Below are 17,727 nucleotides of genomic sequence, written 5' to 3'. Positions count from 1 at the left end.
GGATTTCGCGAATCAAAATGTGCGAGAGGGAAAGAAGAAACGAACTTGAAGCATTTTTTTATGACCACGCACCTAAAATAGTTCGCGGTCGGAAGTTCAGGTATCTCTTGCATTCGATTCTCTGGCGCGCGCATAGTCTTTGCTCATCCATCAACGCCTCGGATGTACGTTGATGAGCAAGAGCTAGGTGCTATGCGTCTTGAGAAAGCTTTGGGGTGGCGCCATCTATTATGTAATCAGTGAAAAACGGCTCTGTGCTTCGAGATAAGGACGCACAAATTACAGGCTTTTCGTTCATGTTTTTTACTACGTCATTGAGGCATACGACGAAGACAAGACTTCTGAGAAGGTGAAATGAGCGAGTGCAAATATAAAACTTTCTCTTGCGTGTAAAATGTCTGCTCAGGATGAATTTCGGAGGCTCATGCGATGCAGAAGTGGCTTAGGACAAGAATCCCCATCGAGCACATTTCAAATAAGTATATCTTGCAATCGCCGATAAAATGTAACGCTGCGCGTTATATTTCACCGGAAGTAGCCGCACACGTCGGGCGAAAATCACAAGGTGCCCTACCGTTTTCAACCTCAAATCATCCACCAATGGCAGTAAGAGGGACTGATCGACCGAAGGTCTGTCGATACAAAAACGACGCTGATGCAAAGCACCGTTGATTCATAAGGACCAAGGTATAAATCAAGAACCAGAGCATTACCGGCCTGCGAAAATCGAATTCCTCATTGGGACCAAAAATACTTTCTCCATATAAGTTAGTCGAAATAGCCCTTAGTTGTGCCAGGTATCACGATAGTTATTGTGTTCTTTCACCTAGCTTGCGAAAACGCTACTCCCGTCAACACAAAGAGCTGTTCGTCTACCTGAATATATAGAGCAAATGGATCTGCTTCAATACAAGTAGGGTATGGAATCGCGAAGTAGTGTAACTCTCTCGACGGTTACAATCAGGCTGGACATCTTGGACTTCCGAGTAGCAGGAAAGCTATTGAAATGGGTAAACCGACTAGCTGTAGGGGGTTCCGTCTGCTGCCCTCACGGCCATGCTGTCCTCACGTCAGGGTAGTTCAAGAGCACGGCAAAACAACGCCACCTTAATCTCATCGTCTTATCTACTGCTCTTATCTAAGGAAAAAAAAGAAACGGGTGCGAATGGGGCTCCATATACGGCGTCTGTAACGTCTCGTGGAACCCGTATCGGGGTCACACCAATTCGGACACGGCAAGAGTCGCAGTGTCGTCGCGTGCGAAGCCAACCACATACTTCTTGGCACGCGAGAAGGCGGCTGCTTCTGTCGCAGGTGCGCTACACCGCCGCCTGCCTTCCTGCACCCGCCGCGAGCCGTAAATACGAGCAAAAGAAGGTGCTGCCAGGAGAGCGTGAAAGACAGACTTGAAAAACAAAGACAGCGCTGACTTCGCCCGGCCGCGCGGAGGGGCAAGAGAGAGACAGCAACGAGTGGACCACGGCTTCCTCAACCATCTGGCATTCTCTCGGGAGGCAACGAGAAAAGGGCGACACGCTCACCGACGGGTCCCCCCCCCCCCCCCCCCAGCTCCGGCTGCCACCTCAGTGCCGACGAGAAGAGCGTGGTCTCCTTGCCCGCTGGGCGGGCACGACGGAACCGGCTGTTTTAAAATTATTCCGGGTGCTAGCCAAAGGGGCCCGCTCTCGCGAAGGAGCCTGCGGCACCACCGAGCCCTGCGTCGAGACGACGGACTCGGGCAACCTCGCGGTCGCCCGAAGCCGTATTTTTGGGGGTCCTCCCTTGCGGGTGACGACGCGGCGCGTCGCGGGCCCGTGTCCCGCGTGGCCCGAGGTCGAGGCGCCGTGCTCCTGCTTTTCGTGTCGGACGAGCCCGCGGTGTAGCGACGAATCGGCGGTGACCCCCGCAGTCGCCGGAGCTACGGCGTCGGACACCTTGTGCAGCGTCGCCTGCAGGTGGAAATGCGTTCTTCGCCCGTCCCACGGCAACGATATTGGGCGGGAATCTCGCCGTGTGTCCCTTTCGACTCGCCCTCGTGGTCCGCCGTCTGCAAGCTTGGATGACAACTCCGTGGAAGCGGCCTGCAGGAGTGCGTGTCGTGCTACATGTATTGAAAAGAATCGCTGCGGGCCCTGACCAGCTTTAGCTCAGGCTTGCCTCTTGCACGATTTCCCCGAGGTTGTCGGATGATTTCCTGCCTTCAGAGTTAGTGTAGGTTCGCCGCTGCAACGTTCATTGGATGAGGGCAACAAGCGTGTTGGGAAGTTCAAACTGCTCGCTGGCCCTCAAGGTGAATGGAAGGTGGCATCAATTGAACCGACTTCCACGGTTCCTGTGTGACTGCGCGAGGAGAGGTTTTTTACTGACGCCACCCGCATTGGATAACGTACACTTATCGGCCTCGCAAGAACGGTTGTTATATATTCAAGATAATTCGGAAGAAAAGAATCTCGGAGACGCATACATTTTTCTGGAAAGCAAAAGAAGCCTTGTTGCATGTTTTCCGCATGGCAACACGAAAGTTTACTTAAGGTTACTCTGGTATTGGAAGTCATAAGCAGACAGCTGCAGTAATCGCATGGTGCTGAAGGTCGTCTGCCGATCATTGAAACTGTTTAGAAGTGATGACAGCAGCCTCTCCGCTGCTTTCGGAGGACATAGATGCGTTGCAAAGTATGATTGAAACAATGGGACACGCTTCGCCTATTGAGAAAACTACATGATTTCTGCAGAGCTTGACGCAGAAGTTGGTCTGTGATAAATCTGCTATTCCTCCTGTGATAAACCTATTTGTAGGGTGGAAATAACTGCAAAATTGGTGCCAGCATTCTTCATCCAGTTTGCATAATTTGCGTGACAGCTACCTATGTAAAGTTTGTAGGCGTCGCCCATGAGTGACAAATTTCAGTTCCATTAGGATCGACCCCTTAAGAAGCGAAATGGGACATAAGTCTCGTATGCAGAAACTATTGTAATACGATTATATTATCGCTATTTTTATTATATACCTTGCAGGCTGAGACTCTGTCCAAGGTGTCAGGTTTTTTGTGAGCTGTATACAAACTGAGGTTGTGCTGATTTCGTGCCTTTCAAATACGACAGCCGAGTTGTCACCATAGGTGCTTCAGCAACATAGAAGAAAGCGTGATATTTACCTTGGTGTGAGTGGCTTTGATACCGCGAATCGGATGCCACAGCGTCGACGCGGTGTGGTGTTGTTGCCCTGGCGCGTGTTGTGCGATGATTGCGTAAGATGATGGACACTCTCACCGTACCGGAGGTGCGCGAAGACGGATCCCTGGCGCTCAAGGTGTACTTTCAAAGTTGGACACGACGCAGGTCAGTGTTGCAGTGTGCAGTAGAAAGTCAAGCCTATATAGGTGGAGCCGAAAGTGTGGCGTCTGTGGCGTATTTTCGGCTCCACAATCGCTTCCGGCGCTTGTGTTCAGCGAAAGCATGGCCTCTGAGATCTGCCTCTGTTGCCCTGAGACAGCCGCCGCTTTGGGGCGTGACTATTAGTATCGATTGATTTATCAAAGCCGGCTATTTTTGGCTCTTATATTCCTGTCACTTTGCAAAGGCGGCCTTTGGCACTGTAAACTGTGTCGATCTTAGAGATAGTGTAATGGAAAGTGTCGACTTGATTGACCGATCTGAATACCAGTGCACAAGCATTGTTACTCCAAAAATTTAAGTGCAATTTGTAACGGGGGCGGATCTTGAAGACCGTGCAACGTCACAGCGCCCGCATTCCTCACATCATTAACCACTAGGGCTAATGAAGAAGTGTCCCTTGTGACATACCTTGGCAGGTCTACCGGGAAGTTATCGCTTGTCCTTGACAACGGCCCTTCGGAGGTTCTTTCCCAATTTTTGACGATTTTGTGAATGTTGCTGACTTAATAGATATATAGATACACTTTATTACCATTCTTCTTTCGTACAATATAAACTTGTGGATAATCCAGCGACATACTTTATTTCTGACAACCTCTTCTAATACCGTAATAAATAAATCATATTCTCGCAGGCTGTTCCACAAGATTTGATTGTCAGATGAACAGATTGAAAAAATTGCACATAATGATCAGCATTCAGCTTTGACGTGCTTGAATCGACAAGAATCCAGTCGATGCAATAAAATAGTTTGCTTAAAGTGCACATAAATATGCAGCCAAAGAACAACAAACGGTTGAGGAAACAATGGCATATATCGAAGAAAAAAGAATCTACCGCAAACGTTGGAAACGTTGGAAACGTTGCAACAAAGTCGCAGGACGGGCAACTTCTGCAGTCTTGGAAAAATTCAAGATCTTCAAAATTTTCCCTCACAACGGACCGGAGAACAGAAGGAATAAGACATTTTGATGCGCCACTAATATGTATTCTCAGAGCGTGCTGGCATGAAGAAAGGTTATAAAAACATTGTAGAAATAGCATCCGGCGTTGACTTTTTGAACGCCTCACATGCTACCACTAGCCCATTTTTTCTGCTTCTGTTCAGTGCAAACTCATTATCATTTTGTTTCCTTTAGGATGTGAGAATTTAAAAAGAGTATGTCCTCGACATTTATCCTTACGATGACTTTGACGCAAGAAAAATGTAAACCGCTGCAGCAAAAGAAAAAAATAAAGGTAATAAAAATTGGCTGATTGCACACATGTGTAGAAATCGATAGAGGTTTCTTTGATGTTTATGCTTACTTGATGAAATGAGCGCTACGAATACGCGGACGAAAGAACACAAGTACGACAGACAAGGCGCTACTTCCAACTAAATGTTTTTTGAAGAAACAGAACTTTAACTTTACTTTAACTTTAAATTTAGTTGGAAGTAGCGCCTTGTCTGTCGTACTTGTGTTCTTTCGTCCGGGTATTCGTAGCGCTCATTTCATCAAGTATGCATAACCAACTCACCCACATCAAGCTTCTACTAATTGATGTTTATGGCAAATTATGAAAAGTATCGATGATAGAATTGTAGAGCGACAACAAAAACTCCCGATGCTGCTTTGTGTTGCTCAATGCGTACCACATCAAAGTGTTTTTGCGAGTGTCAAAGAAGCCCGCGATTACACAGAAATTGCAGTGCGACTGGCCGCTCGAGGCACTTTGCGTGTATTCGCGGGTTTCTTTCACGCTCGGAAAAGCACTTTTATGTGACACGTAAGCAAGAAAAGACTGTATCGCGAGCTTTTCATGTTTCTTTACAATTTTCTCATTGACACTTTTAATCTAATTAGAATATTTGAGAATGTTGAATAATTAATGCAGACTAATTAGGTTATTGGAATGCAAACAATAACCTGGGTATCTTGAAGTGATGGCAAACATTACCATGGTTCTGTCCAGCTACGTGGCATTTGAACATTTTAAAATATTGGTGCATAGTAGTTAGGAAACCCTGCATGTACCGCGCGCCTGACGTTAGTCTGCTCCGGGCCGCTGTCAGTTGCAATTAGCTCCTCGGAGAAGCAGGACGTGTGTCGGGTGAGCTTAGGAACAACGTTTTGCAATGCTTGGAACGCGGTTTAAATCGTGGATCCGCGGCCTCAAAGAGGCGCGACGTTATTCCTCACGCATTCCTGTTGCATTTGCCGCTAACTCGCTACTGACTGTTATTTTATGCGAAGCATTAATCGCCGAGTCCAGCCACTTCTTGATGGGTGAGTCTACCTAGCCGTTTTCGAGGGCTGGTCCCGGTGACATTGTGGTGTAAAATTATGGGCCACAGGGGAAATTGGGTATACGTGCACTAGATATGTGCACTGGAGCCACTCGATTTGTGCCACCGGGTGTTTCAGCAGGGTATGTACACTGGAAAAGTATGGATAGAGGGGCTAGTAGTTAATGCATTATAATAAAGAACTTAGAACGCTAAAAACACAAAGGATCGAGGTAGAAAAAGAAACAAAGAATAAAAAAGAGCGCGTTTGGTGTGCGTTTCTTTTTCCACGTCCTTTGTGTTTTCAGTGCTTTAAGTGTTTTTATTATGTGCACTGAACATGTGCGCTTGTTACGTGCAACGACACTACGGGCCAAGTACTTACCTCCGAACACTTACGATTTGTCCGCTGCACTGCCGAGTCCTGCATTCTCCCGATTTTACGGGCATGGACATAAATCTCGCGAAAACTGCCTCAACCACACCTCGGAAAAGGAAAAGAAAAAAAAAACGCGTCGTGCAGCAGCTGCCGCATGGAAATTGCAGTTCTGCGCTTGCTACCTATCCGAAGTCTCATTTAAATCCAAGTCAGCTTTTTGCAGGAGGCTGCGGCCTAACATGCTAGGTTTCAGATCGATAAATGCGCTGAGGAGTGCGCGTGACGCAAATGTGCAATATGCGTCGTTGTGTAATACACTGTTTGCCTAGGAATGTTTCGCCGCAATATGGTTGCGTTGTGTGGTGAAGCATATGCAAAACAGCACAGATTAAAGAATCGCAGTGCAAGAAAACAAAATTAGTTTTGCAGACACGGACATTTTCGACAGTTTTAGGCACCTAGTTTTTTGTACCGTTGCAAGGAGCGCGTTCCATTGTTAGCGATTGAAGCCCTTTAGGAGAAATGGTTGGGGAAATGTCTCGGCGGCATTTCCGAATACGTCGACGATGTTTGCGTCTGTAGGCACGTCGTTTATTTCTTTTTTTTTAGGCCTCAACTAGAACGTAGAGTACTCTCCCCGCGAATTTCATTTCACTGCTGCAGCGCTTGCCCAGAGAAAACAACAAATCTGCATCTCGACAATGCGCGAACGACGGTCGGAGCCCCATTAGCGCCACGTAAGCACCTTGCGGCCGCCACGGCCTCTCTCGTTGCACCTGATTCACGTAGGCGGGCGCCCACGGCTAAGGTAATTTCCGAAGCACTTCAGGAGCTACCTGCGCTGTTGCTCGGCCCTCGCCACTCGAACACAGACGGAGCACGCGCGCGCACACACATACAGGCAGCCTGCTCGCGCGAGGAAATAAAGTGGTTCAGTAACGTAGTTTCTCGAGTTGCTCTCGCGTTCTCCCGTTTCCGCAGTGCCGAAACCCAATCACGACGCACCGCCCCACTATATAGACTCGAGCCACGGCCCTCCTCCACAGAGACACTCGCGGCAGAATCGCCCTGAGGACTCGCTAACATTGGCGCCGATTGTGCGCCAGGTACTAAGCCTGCGGGCCTGCGCAGACGTGCAGAGGGAGCCACCGGCGGCAGTGATGGCGCCGCATTACAGTTCCGGGCAATTTTCTCGCCCAAGTCGTCCCTTTCTTGTGGCAAGATCGGTTCCTCGGTTTCCTTTTTTTTTCCTCCGAACTGCGTCCAGGCCTCTGGCACAGGGACCCGCCCGCCTCGATCACTAACTTTTCGTTCTCGTCGAGTGTACTTTGCCCATTTCTCGGCCTAACACCCTGGGCATTTTGGGCGTTCGGTTACCGTATCTTCCGGCCTGCAGTGCCGGGGGCTGTACTCGTTCGTTTGCTGAACACCTGGCGTATGCTGTGAGAACTATCTAAATGTGGTGGCAAGTGCAGGGCCTTTGTTTCGAAAGCCCCCGATGACCTAAACAGGCATAGATGAAGAGCTGGTGGACCCTTTGGAGGGAGCAACCCGTTGGACCGTATGTGACGGCGTTGACGGGATATCTCGCGCTCGTCGATGGACTAAAACCACTCCGCTAGTGTGATCACCCTGTGATCACTCTGTGGGTGGGATCACACCTTTTCGCGGGAGTTGTTGCTTCGTTCTGCATTTACGTTTACTTGCTCACGTTCTCCAGCTTCCCCATGAAGTACGACCTCGATTAGGAAGTAGAGTGCTGGCGCCTCCTGTTCTGGCTAGGCGTATTGTAATGAAGAAGAAGCGCCACTTAGCTCGGCGCATCTCCAGCGTATGAAAGGCAACGAAGAAGTGCTGGTTAGTCAGGTGCATCACGAATCCCCCGTAGTGGATTGTGCTATATCTACAGGCTGCAAACCAAACCAAACCAAACCAGCGCTTTACGCACGGGGCCGGTTCTGACTGCTCGCAGAGTTTTGGCCCCTGCACCGAGTTCGACCTCTCACTCCTTGCGTACCCTGTCAATAAACACCTTGACAGTGTATGCAAGCCCACCTATTACGCGCTCATGGGTCCCAATTATTTATATCCCCTTGGTAACTAATAAAGTTTTGATCACTCCTGTGATTCTTATTTTGAAGAGCCATTGTGTTACATTCAACTTCATTTATTTGAAGTCCCCTGCTTCGAGACGAAGGGCGCAGATTCTGGTAATGAAGCGTATTGCTTGGAAAGACCCCCCCCCCCCTTCCCCTCCTGCTTTAATTTTGTTGTGGGAGGTAACGCTTAGCCTCTATTTAACTCAATTTGTTTAAATTCTCCTGCTTCCCGGAGCATTACATCGTCTCCGTTAGCAAAGGGTATCTTCGCAACTTCGTTTACGGGAGTCAACTGTAAGCGTATGTTTAGCATTTGTTTAGGTTCCTCCGCTTAGAAGTGAAGTACGTCTTCTCCATTCACTACGGAATCGTTTGCAACTCTCCCTTTGGAGTCAATTCGTGGCCTTTGTTCAAGTCTGCTTATTTCAGCTCTCGTGCTCCCCAAATCAATAAGCTAACTGTGTTAAAAAAATGAGATAGGCTGTGACACGGACGCAGCCGCAGTCGGATACGTGAAACGTCTTGTGCGTGCTGTAGTCCGTAAATGTGCACTAGGGTGTACAGAAACGACGTCACCAAATACGCGACTTACATTTATTTACATATTCAAATGCTTACGTGCTTAAGTAATGCTACAGCTAGTGGCGGTGTCACGGTTCTGTTTCGCAATCGCGCTCGTTCTCTAATCGTAGAGGGCCCGTTTGCTTTGCAGAGGGCATATGTGCCCTAGGGTACAGAAATGACAACCCTCCCCCCCCCCCCCCCCTCCCTTCAAACCTCTACTGGTGACGCACAAGACTTCGCCGCTAGAGCCCCGCGTGCTCGCAGAGGGCTGTCGCTTTTGCACTGTAGAATAATTTACACACTTAAAAGTGGAAAATGGTGTAAGTATGTCTAACTCACACCCTTAGAGTGTGATTTATATAACTGATACCCTAAGAGTAAGAGTTATAGACACATTTACACCCCTTTTTCACTTTTGAGGGTGTAAATTATTTTACAGTGCACGCTTGCCTCGAGCTCCTGCGCTAGCGCTCGCTTGCTGTGAAGACTCGCTGTGAAGAGTTCGGTAACCGGCTGCCTTGCTGTACGAGTCTATTCGCGTCACTTCTGGACCCTACGTGTCGGACGCAAGGGCGCCATAGTCGAGCGAGCGTGACATTTCTACAACAGTGTTGCACACTTCTAGGCTTTAAAATACATGACGAGGCACATGTCTGAGTTGGATGAATTATTTACACTACGTCACAGACAGCTCTCTCTCTCTCTCTCTCAAACACGACCACTCCCGCTCGAAGGGACTGACCTACTGGCGGCTATGCTTCTCTGAACACCGAGCACGCGACTGAATTTAACTCCGATTTCGTCATGCGTGACGTGAAAATGACGCCACCTGTATACGAGTCACGTGCTTCATCGAGTAATGGTTTCTTTACTTTACACAACTATAGCAAAGTAAAGGTGCATGGGCACTACGGCCTCAAAAAAATAATGTTAGCAATAATAGTGTTAGATGTTTTTGTTTCAATTGGCTTTAGTGAGCGGCCCCGCATGATGACTAAAATGAAGGGCATTTGACGTGAAAATTGGGATGTTTGTTATGTTTTAGGTACTTGTGTGGCCTACATTCAACCGAGTTCAAAAATGTTTGCGCTTCCGGATCGAGTATGCTGATTCTGCTCGCAAAGGGAGTGCGGGCGAAACCATCTGCAGGAGAAAATTCACGGTACTCCAGGTTTGAGAGCTATCGTATCTGGCAGTGCCAGAAGGCTCGCTATCACTGGTGAGCAACAAACTAGAGTAACTCAAACGAAAAGTAATCAAAATCTTTCAGATCACTGTCGCTGACGCCTGCACGAGCAATCCGAATTCATCGCCGCCGTCTTCAATCCGAACGTTGTTAGTGTTGCAAACATTCCGGGACCCTACAGACGCGAGCAAATCATTATTGGGTTTCCATCTGCGCCGCGTAAAACAAATCCATGTAGATTCCTCCGTTTTTGAAACAAAAAGATAGCAAGCACTTAGCGGTCGTCATGAGCGACAACGCTATGAATCTACAGGTGAGACATGGTGAGAACTCAGAACTGCCGAACGCTGGTGTCCTTCATTTTGGGCACTCCATGAGGTGCTGCAGTCAAACGCATACATTGAAAAGAAGACCTCCTGGTATATTTAGAGACTTTAGTACACTCGTGGGCGATATCCACAGTACACTTTTTCTTCTCTTAATTTTTTTTCCTCTCCTTTTTCCTTCGCCCAGTGTAGAATAGCCAACCGGGCTCAGTCCTGGTTAACCTTCCTGCCTTTCACTTATCATTCTCTCTCTCTGTCTTAGTATGCTCTTTAAGTTGTTAAAAAAGATAGGTTCTACTAAGTGGAACACATGTGCAAGAATGTTGTAGTTGCTAAAAAGAACCTATGAGAAACTAATGTCCTTGACCATTGGCTCTTTCTTCGCCCAAGCTTCTTATGTGGAACGAGATTATGAGTGTACCTCAGAAACAACACATGGAATTGCGACGGCGAGCAAGGCAGCATTTCTTGTGTTAAAGAAATAAATTTAAAATAAAGGCAGAGGGTGCGCTTACCGGTGCTTTCGGAGGCAGCCTTATGTGACAAACTTTTTGCGTTGAACACGTGGTTGAGGGCGACAACAAAGTTTCTCTAACTTCACCTCTTCGTCGATCCTTGGAAGCCGACGACGAAGAAAGCACTTCCTGTGAGAATAGAACTTTGCTGAGAACGACTTCAGTTGTTTGTTTTAGTTTCTCAACCATTTACGTCACCATTAAAAACCGTTTTTGCTTGCCCCCTCCCTTTTTTTGAGGACGCCAGGACAGAAAGGGTCCGGGACAGGATAGGCATATACTTCGACGCAAAATGTTTCCGTTGTTCACTGAAGGCCTACGCAGTACGAAATGACTGCGGTCTATAGCCGAGAAATTGCGGCACACGAACAGACGTTGGTTCGGTGCTTTTGTCAGTGCCGTCGCACCTGTAATCCCGTGCTACCTAATTTATTTTCCTTTCTTGCTTCGCCCGCGGCAGTGCGCAGTGCTGCAGTACAGGCTCACGCGTCTGTTGCAGTACATGGTGCATTTCCCGCGCTATACCTGTGTCGATGCGTGGAAGGACATAAGCAACAAAACGAGAATGTTCTCCACCCGGATCTGTACTGCATTGCTCTTTTCGTTTTCTTCAACTTGTTCTGGGTAACTAGTTTATTTGCACCTTTCTCTCGTCGGCACCTACTTTCCTTGGGGCTGGATTTCCCGCCGAGTGGGCCTAATTTGGATTGCCTGTGCAACTGGACAATGGCGAGGAGCTTTCGTGGCAGCTCTTCGTGACTACTTTCTGCGGACTTGTCTAGTTTTTTGGGGGGAATTCTTTTATTGGTGCGTGAGTTCGCGTTTGTAGGTGTCGGTTCCTTTCTTTTGCGTATGTGCGTTCCGGCTTTTGAAGTTTGCGTGGATTGAATGTGAGCACGAGTGTAGTCACAAAGTGCGAAGGAAGGTGTTATCTCGAGACCAACTCCGTTTCCACTATTGGAGTGTGCGTAAAACTCAGAAGGGCTCTTGTTAGGCAGAGGTTCGACTAATTTGAAAGCCATTTCTCGCATTTATTAGAAAAGGCAGAATTCTAGCGACTGTAGCAAATTCAACGATGATGAAGCACCCCTCCTCCCCTTCATAGCTTATTAAAAAAACTTCAACAATCTGTACGTTTCAAGGATCTCGAACCACAAAGTTCAGGCACGTAACTCTGCCTCTCATCCCTATCTTGCTCCCCTTTCCAACAAAGAATGAAAGAAATGGGGATTCCGTAAACTCATGAAGCATTTAAAGCTGAGAAATAGGATTAGCGCACAGCTTACGTAAAATTTTTATCTAGCTTACGAGGGTTTTGCTATAGTCTTGCTCCCAAATTACTAGTGTAGTTCAAAGCACTCGCTGTATAATACATTCATTTTGCCCATTTGAAGCATCTCCGCAGATGCAGTTTGCAACATTTATCCAACCACCTTTTCTTTTGAATGCTTAGTTAAGAGTTGCGAGCTTAATCATTTCTTTAAATATTGTGATTTTTAACAAGCCTTCAAAAACAGAAAAGAGAAAGGTCCGCAACTTAGAAAGTCTACTCTTTGCGAGTGGAAGACTTCAACCTCGTGTTTGAAATAAGGAAATCTTATCAAACTCTGAGCAGTGAATGAAGAGCAATTGGATTTATCAGTTCTTGTGCATATGGATAAGAGCTCGTGATGCAATGCTTCCTCCTGAGAAAGAAACGAAAGAACAAAGAAAAAGCAAGGAGGTCAACTAATCATACACCCGGCAGAGCACACTAAAGGGGCTCGTCACATACACCTACGTCTATTGACGCCAGTGCATTTCATAAGTTAGAGCACACATTTCAAGCCATTGCTACGTAGTTTCCAAGCTCTTAGCACCGTAACTAAGTACTTAAGGCATTGCTACGAAGTTATTAAGCTCTTGAAAGTGTAACTACGTCATCATGATGATGATGATGACGTAGTTCCCAAGCTCTTAGCTCCGTAACTAAGTACTTAAGGCATTGCTACGAAGTTATTAAGCTCTTGAAAGTGAAACTACGTCATGATGATGATGATGATGACGTAGTTCCCAAGCTCTTAGCTCCGTAACTAAGTACTTAAGGCATTGCTACGAAGTTATTAAGCTCTTTAAAGTGAAAATGCTCGTCCACCGGAATGTGGGACGATGATACAGAGGAAACCCATAAGGCTTTCTTAGAAAGAAAAAAAAACATTGCCCTGGTCCGTGATTTGAATGCGGCCGCCAACGCCTACACTTTTCCTCCACCTTGAGGGCTACCACAGAATTGGTTTGCCATATTCAGTGGTCCATTGCTTCGAGTTGTCGACTAATTCGCCACCGTTCTGCAATCTAGTAGCCTTCTGGCTGACTCACATGGTAGAGTGACCACCCCAAAATGGCATTGGTCCCCGGTTCTCGTCCCAGACTGGGACGGATTTTTTCTTCAACTACGAAACTTGCTTTCTGAGGAACCTCTATGGGTTTTCTTTGTAGCTTCCTGCGACAGTCGAATTTTTCAATTTTTTCCCCTGCATGAACTTTCCTCCACCTCGCGAACTTCCGCGTAGAACTGAATTTACCTTATTACGCTCCCATATGCAGAAAACTCAAATTCAAGTGATACTGCATTTAAACGCCCGGTACCTTTCGCAACTCAAAGATGCCTCGTATTCTAAGCATTCAGAAACTTTCAGAGTATTCAATGTAGATTAGCCCTGCTTTGCGTAAATGCCACCTGACGAATACCTCAGGCACTCCTTCCTGAAAGGCCTTCGCGTCAGGTGATTGCACTGTCGTCTCAAGAAAAGGGAAATCTTTAATGCATGTCCGGGTACGTAGCATTAGCGCTAAGTGTATAAAAGGCCAGAATGGACGCGAAACTCCGCATTAAACGTGGAATGCGATTACCGAAGCTGCATATAAGAATGGGGCGACGGAGAGTACCATTGAAACAACTTGGCTGTCTTCGTGGAGTTCGGGGGAGCGAATGGGCAGGTGTGAGCAAATTTCGTTATTTAACGACCGCGTTCGGGAGTTTGAAGAAGGAAGCTTTAATGAATGAAAGGTAGCATAGAAGAAAAGTAAATGCAGGAAAAAGAAAGTTCTGAACTCACAGCTGATTCCGTTAAAGATAAGGAGGAGGAAGAAATGTCGCGCTTAATGGACCCACCATTAAAGAAGTTCGACGGAACGAAGAGAGCTCCGGAACGTTCCCGTGAAGTTACTGTGTGGTTTTCCTCGAGGGACTCGAAGTACCGCGTCGACGCAAAGTAAGGACAGTTTTCTCCGCTCGGTGACCCGTTAAGCAGCCGGTATAGGCAAGTTGTTAAGCGCACAAGCCAAAATAAACAAGAGTGAAAAGGAAAAGGTAAACTGTCGCGAATTCACCTGCACACACACACACACACACGCGTGTATATATATATATATATATATATATATATATATATATATATATATATATATATATATATATATATATATATATATATATATATATATATATATATATGAGAGAGAGAGAATAGTTATTACCCGCTGGTTTCCAATTTTTCGCCATGTGGTGGCTAAACCTTTTTGGCAGGTACCCCATTTATAGCCCTGCGGCCAAGTAAGATCCCTTTGTGAGCCGGCCAGTAGTCCTCCAGGCCACTCGGAACTGGCCCGGTTTCCTTCGCTTCAACGTCGTCGCCTGCCTCGACCAACTGCTACACCGTTAGTCGAACAGATTCAGCCACGCCGTCCTCTCCCTATCGCCTTTTGCTAGGTAGACTGCACGATCCCGGCGCAACGCACTCAGTAGCGCTGGCACCTACTGCACGCACGCGCGGACTAAAAAAAAGAAAACAACACCAGATAAACAAACACAGACGAAGCCATCTACTGCGTTGCGAGGCGCTCAAGTCACGGTACTTTCCGCCCGGTCCAATTGGAACTCGCGTCCCAGAGCTCCCATTACAGCTTCAGAAAAATCTGCTCGCCTTCTTAGCAGTGGTTGGTTCTCTCAGGAGGGAATGGAAAGGGGGAGGGGGGGGGAGGTGGAGCCTATGGCCACCGTCTTAGGCTCGAAGTCGCTCGGCGTCTCCCGACTCGGAAAGAAACTCTTGTCAGACTTAATATTTTATCTCCGCGAGGCTTAGCGGTTGATTGAGCAGCAGGAATTAAGTGTGCACCATTCGCCTTCACCGTGTCTCTGCCTATCTCTTTCTTTTTACTTGTCTTTTTCCTGTTTGTTTTTTAATCTCTTTCGCTCACTTCGTCTTTATACCACAGTAAGGCAAAGGGACACTGTGTGGGTACCAAGGGTGGGATTAGAAGAGCCGAGTATTTTATTTCGCTTTTGCTATCTTAGCTTTCTTAGGTTTTGGCGGTGTTTCTGTGGCTCGGTTCCGTGTGGTCCCTTCTATCTGTCCTGCCCAATTGATCTCAAGGACTCTCTTTTTCTGGAGAGCGTGCTTCTTGCTATTCTATTTGCCTTCGTCGATGCTATGGCGTTTGGTCTAGCTGGCTATTCGAGGCTTCCTTACGCTTCTCTCGGTTTCGTTTTGTCTTAGGTGGTTTCTTGGGACCAGCTCCCTAATTCCAGCCGGAAGAGAACCGGAAAAAATGCTCTCCAGCCTAAATGTCAGCCCTCGTTACGGCAGAAGATGGGAAGAGGATCCCGTCTCAAGAGTTTACGTTCCGGCAGCTTTTATGTTTTCGTTCGCCTTGGTTTTGTCAGCTAAAGCATTTTTCCTATCAAAGCTAGTCAGGTGTCAGGGGCTTCTCACCACGCCTGAAAGTGTCGGTGTTACTATAGCCAGCAGCCCGTAAACAAATTGCTAGCGTTTCTATGAGACGTGACACAAGAGGGACAACGGTTAATTGACCAGCCAAGTTCAACGCGTCAAAGCAGTCTCTTTTTCATGAGGGACGCCCTCTCACAACGATGTGGAATAATTTGACCAACCTGGGGTGCTTGTATTAGTGCTGTGCACATATAAGCAGCGTGACATTCATAAAACTGAATATCTTCAAAGGAAAGCCTTTCTTGTATATTTGCAATAATTATGATCGGAATTTTTCACTCCCGTTTACCCTGACACGCATGAATGTGCTATTACTACGCACTTGGTGGCACGTTGATACTACGAAACAGCTGAAACCTAATATTCACTGAGCTTGTCGTCTATCTGGCTTACCTCGCATTTGTCAGTGATTGTTGCATCTAGAAGATGTCGTACGCTGAACCTCAAGAATTCCCTCAAGAATTGAACCTCATTCCCTCAAGAATTGAACCTCACGCACTAACATCTTCAAACACACTTTGTGCTACAAGTTGTCAAATGTAGGGGCACCATGCCCTGGCAACGTTCGTGAATTATCACGCGATTCATCACTTGAGCTGTCAATGTCGAATTATTTGTTAGCACTTTTGTTATACTATGTACCCACTGTAATGCAATCGCTCATGTTTGATTTTACTGGAATGCTCCTTTATTTTTTCTTTTGTACTTGTGCATACCGACTCCTGCGACAGATCTCAATGAGGCTGCAGCAGTTGAAGATGAATGAAACAAAATAATACATGTAACGGGAGTTAGCTGTTCCTGACCTTGTTAGCCATTATTTGTTAGTATTCGCTTGTTTAACGACGCCAAGGGCGCAGCAGGATTTGTTAAGCGTTATCACGTGCGTCGAGTGTGTAATTCCTTGGATGTAGCTCTCAAAGTACGCGTGTTTGCATTGAGATGTGGTGATCCACGCTGTAGTTATAGCAGTTGCACGTTTACCAAACCTGCTGGATGATGAACCGTTCAGTGTCAAAGGGGTCTGAGCTCAGGCTCAGCCAAGAAATCAATAAACCATGCAGTCGATTCCAACTAATGAACACCTTGCGCATTTTGGCAGTAGCTAGATAATCCTTCGGCTACGGCTCTAATTTGCAGAAATTGCTCCAAGAGAAACTTTTCTATCAATAGTTATCCTGGCTTTGTTTTGCCATATATATGTATATATATATATATATATATATATATATATATATATATAATATGCTCTTCTTGACTATGGTCCTACTTGATATAACTTAAATCGATGGTGAAAGAGCAACTCAAGCTAGCTGTTTCCTTTTGTTTAAATAACGAGGGATGTTCAGCGCTATTCAGTACGAAATCTTTATCATATTGTTCCTTTTTCCACACGAGATTTACGCATATTTCTTCTTTATTTGTTTTTTCTCTCTTTTTCTTTCTCTCTTTTGCTTGTTTGTTTGTTCATTCACCTTTGACACATTTCCATCCCTATAACACGCGATGGCGTCACTCTGTTCGTAGTGTTGCAAGTAAAACGCAGAGCTTCGAAAATCACGTTCCCTTCGGAGAGTTTTCAAACCGCCAAGCGCGCAGTGCCCGTGAAGATGGATGGCCCTTGACAAAATGTAGGCGGAGGGACGTTTATGGGTCGCTCTCGGCGCCCGCCTACGCGCACCTAGCGCCGGGACCGGCTACTGCGCCTTGGCTACCAGAAACAGTGCGTGGCGCTTGCAAATGCATTCGAATTGCGCGGTGAACTCCCGCTTGAAAAATTTTGTGGAATAAAGAATAAGAATTGCCTTTTCTTTTTTACGGCTTGTGGCAAACATTCCGAAAGCGATGATGACCCCACTCTCGTCGTCACCATAATAACTGACGCCCGACAGCAGCGTCGGCAAACAAAAGAAGGGCTTTATCGCTAGATGGCGTTCTATAAATAGTTGCAGTGCGTCCTTATCGCAACTCAAGGTGGTCGACGCGGAAGCGGTGCATGTCCCGCTGTTCTGCAGGCGCGTCACCGCATGACGTCACTTAGCGCGACATCGCAGCAATTATCATTGCCACATTCAAAGCTGATCAGGGCTCAGGCAGTCTCACTGCGCTTATTGCAAACAGGTACATATCCCACACCGTACACCATTAATAAAATATATCCAGAGAGGGAGATTAGGATGGACTGCAACGATTGTAATGGCATCATTGGAATCAGACATAT

At 46.8% G+C, this 17,727-nt stretch overlaps 1 protein-coding gene across 3 annotated transcripts in view; it reads left to right on the top strand.

The window, feature by feature from the left end:
* The window catches only part of LOC135911496 (eye-specific diacylglycerol kinase-like), a 655,226-nt gene that overhangs the window by 221,107 nt on the left and 416,392 nt on the right, over nucleotides 1-17,727 (top strand). Inside the window, exon 1 of one of the 3 annotated variants that reach the window (XM_065443823.2) lies at nucleotides 3,181-3,339. The exons of the other annotated variants lie outside the window; for them this stretch is intronic. Coding sequence (XP_065299895.1) covers nucleotides 3,254-3,339 — 86 coding nt within the window. The 5' untranslated portion in view covers nucleotides 3,181-3,253. Of the gene's footprint in view, nucleotides 1-3,180; nucleotides 3,340-17,727 lie in introns of those variants that run through there. 3 annotated transcript variants of the gene reach the window in all.

This window comes from Dermacentor albipictus, chromosome 10, assembly GCF_038994185.2.
Source record: "Dermacentor albipictus isolate Rhodes 1998 colony chromosome 10, USDA_Dalb.pri_finalv2, whole genome shotgun sequence".
Classification (NCBI taxonomy): domain Eukaryota; kingdom Metazoa; phylum Arthropoda; class Arachnida; order Ixodida; family Ixodidae; genus Dermacentor; species Dermacentor albipictus.
The sequence above is the reverse complement of the archived record's forward strand: the minus strand, read 5'-3'. Positions and strand labels throughout refer to the sequence as shown.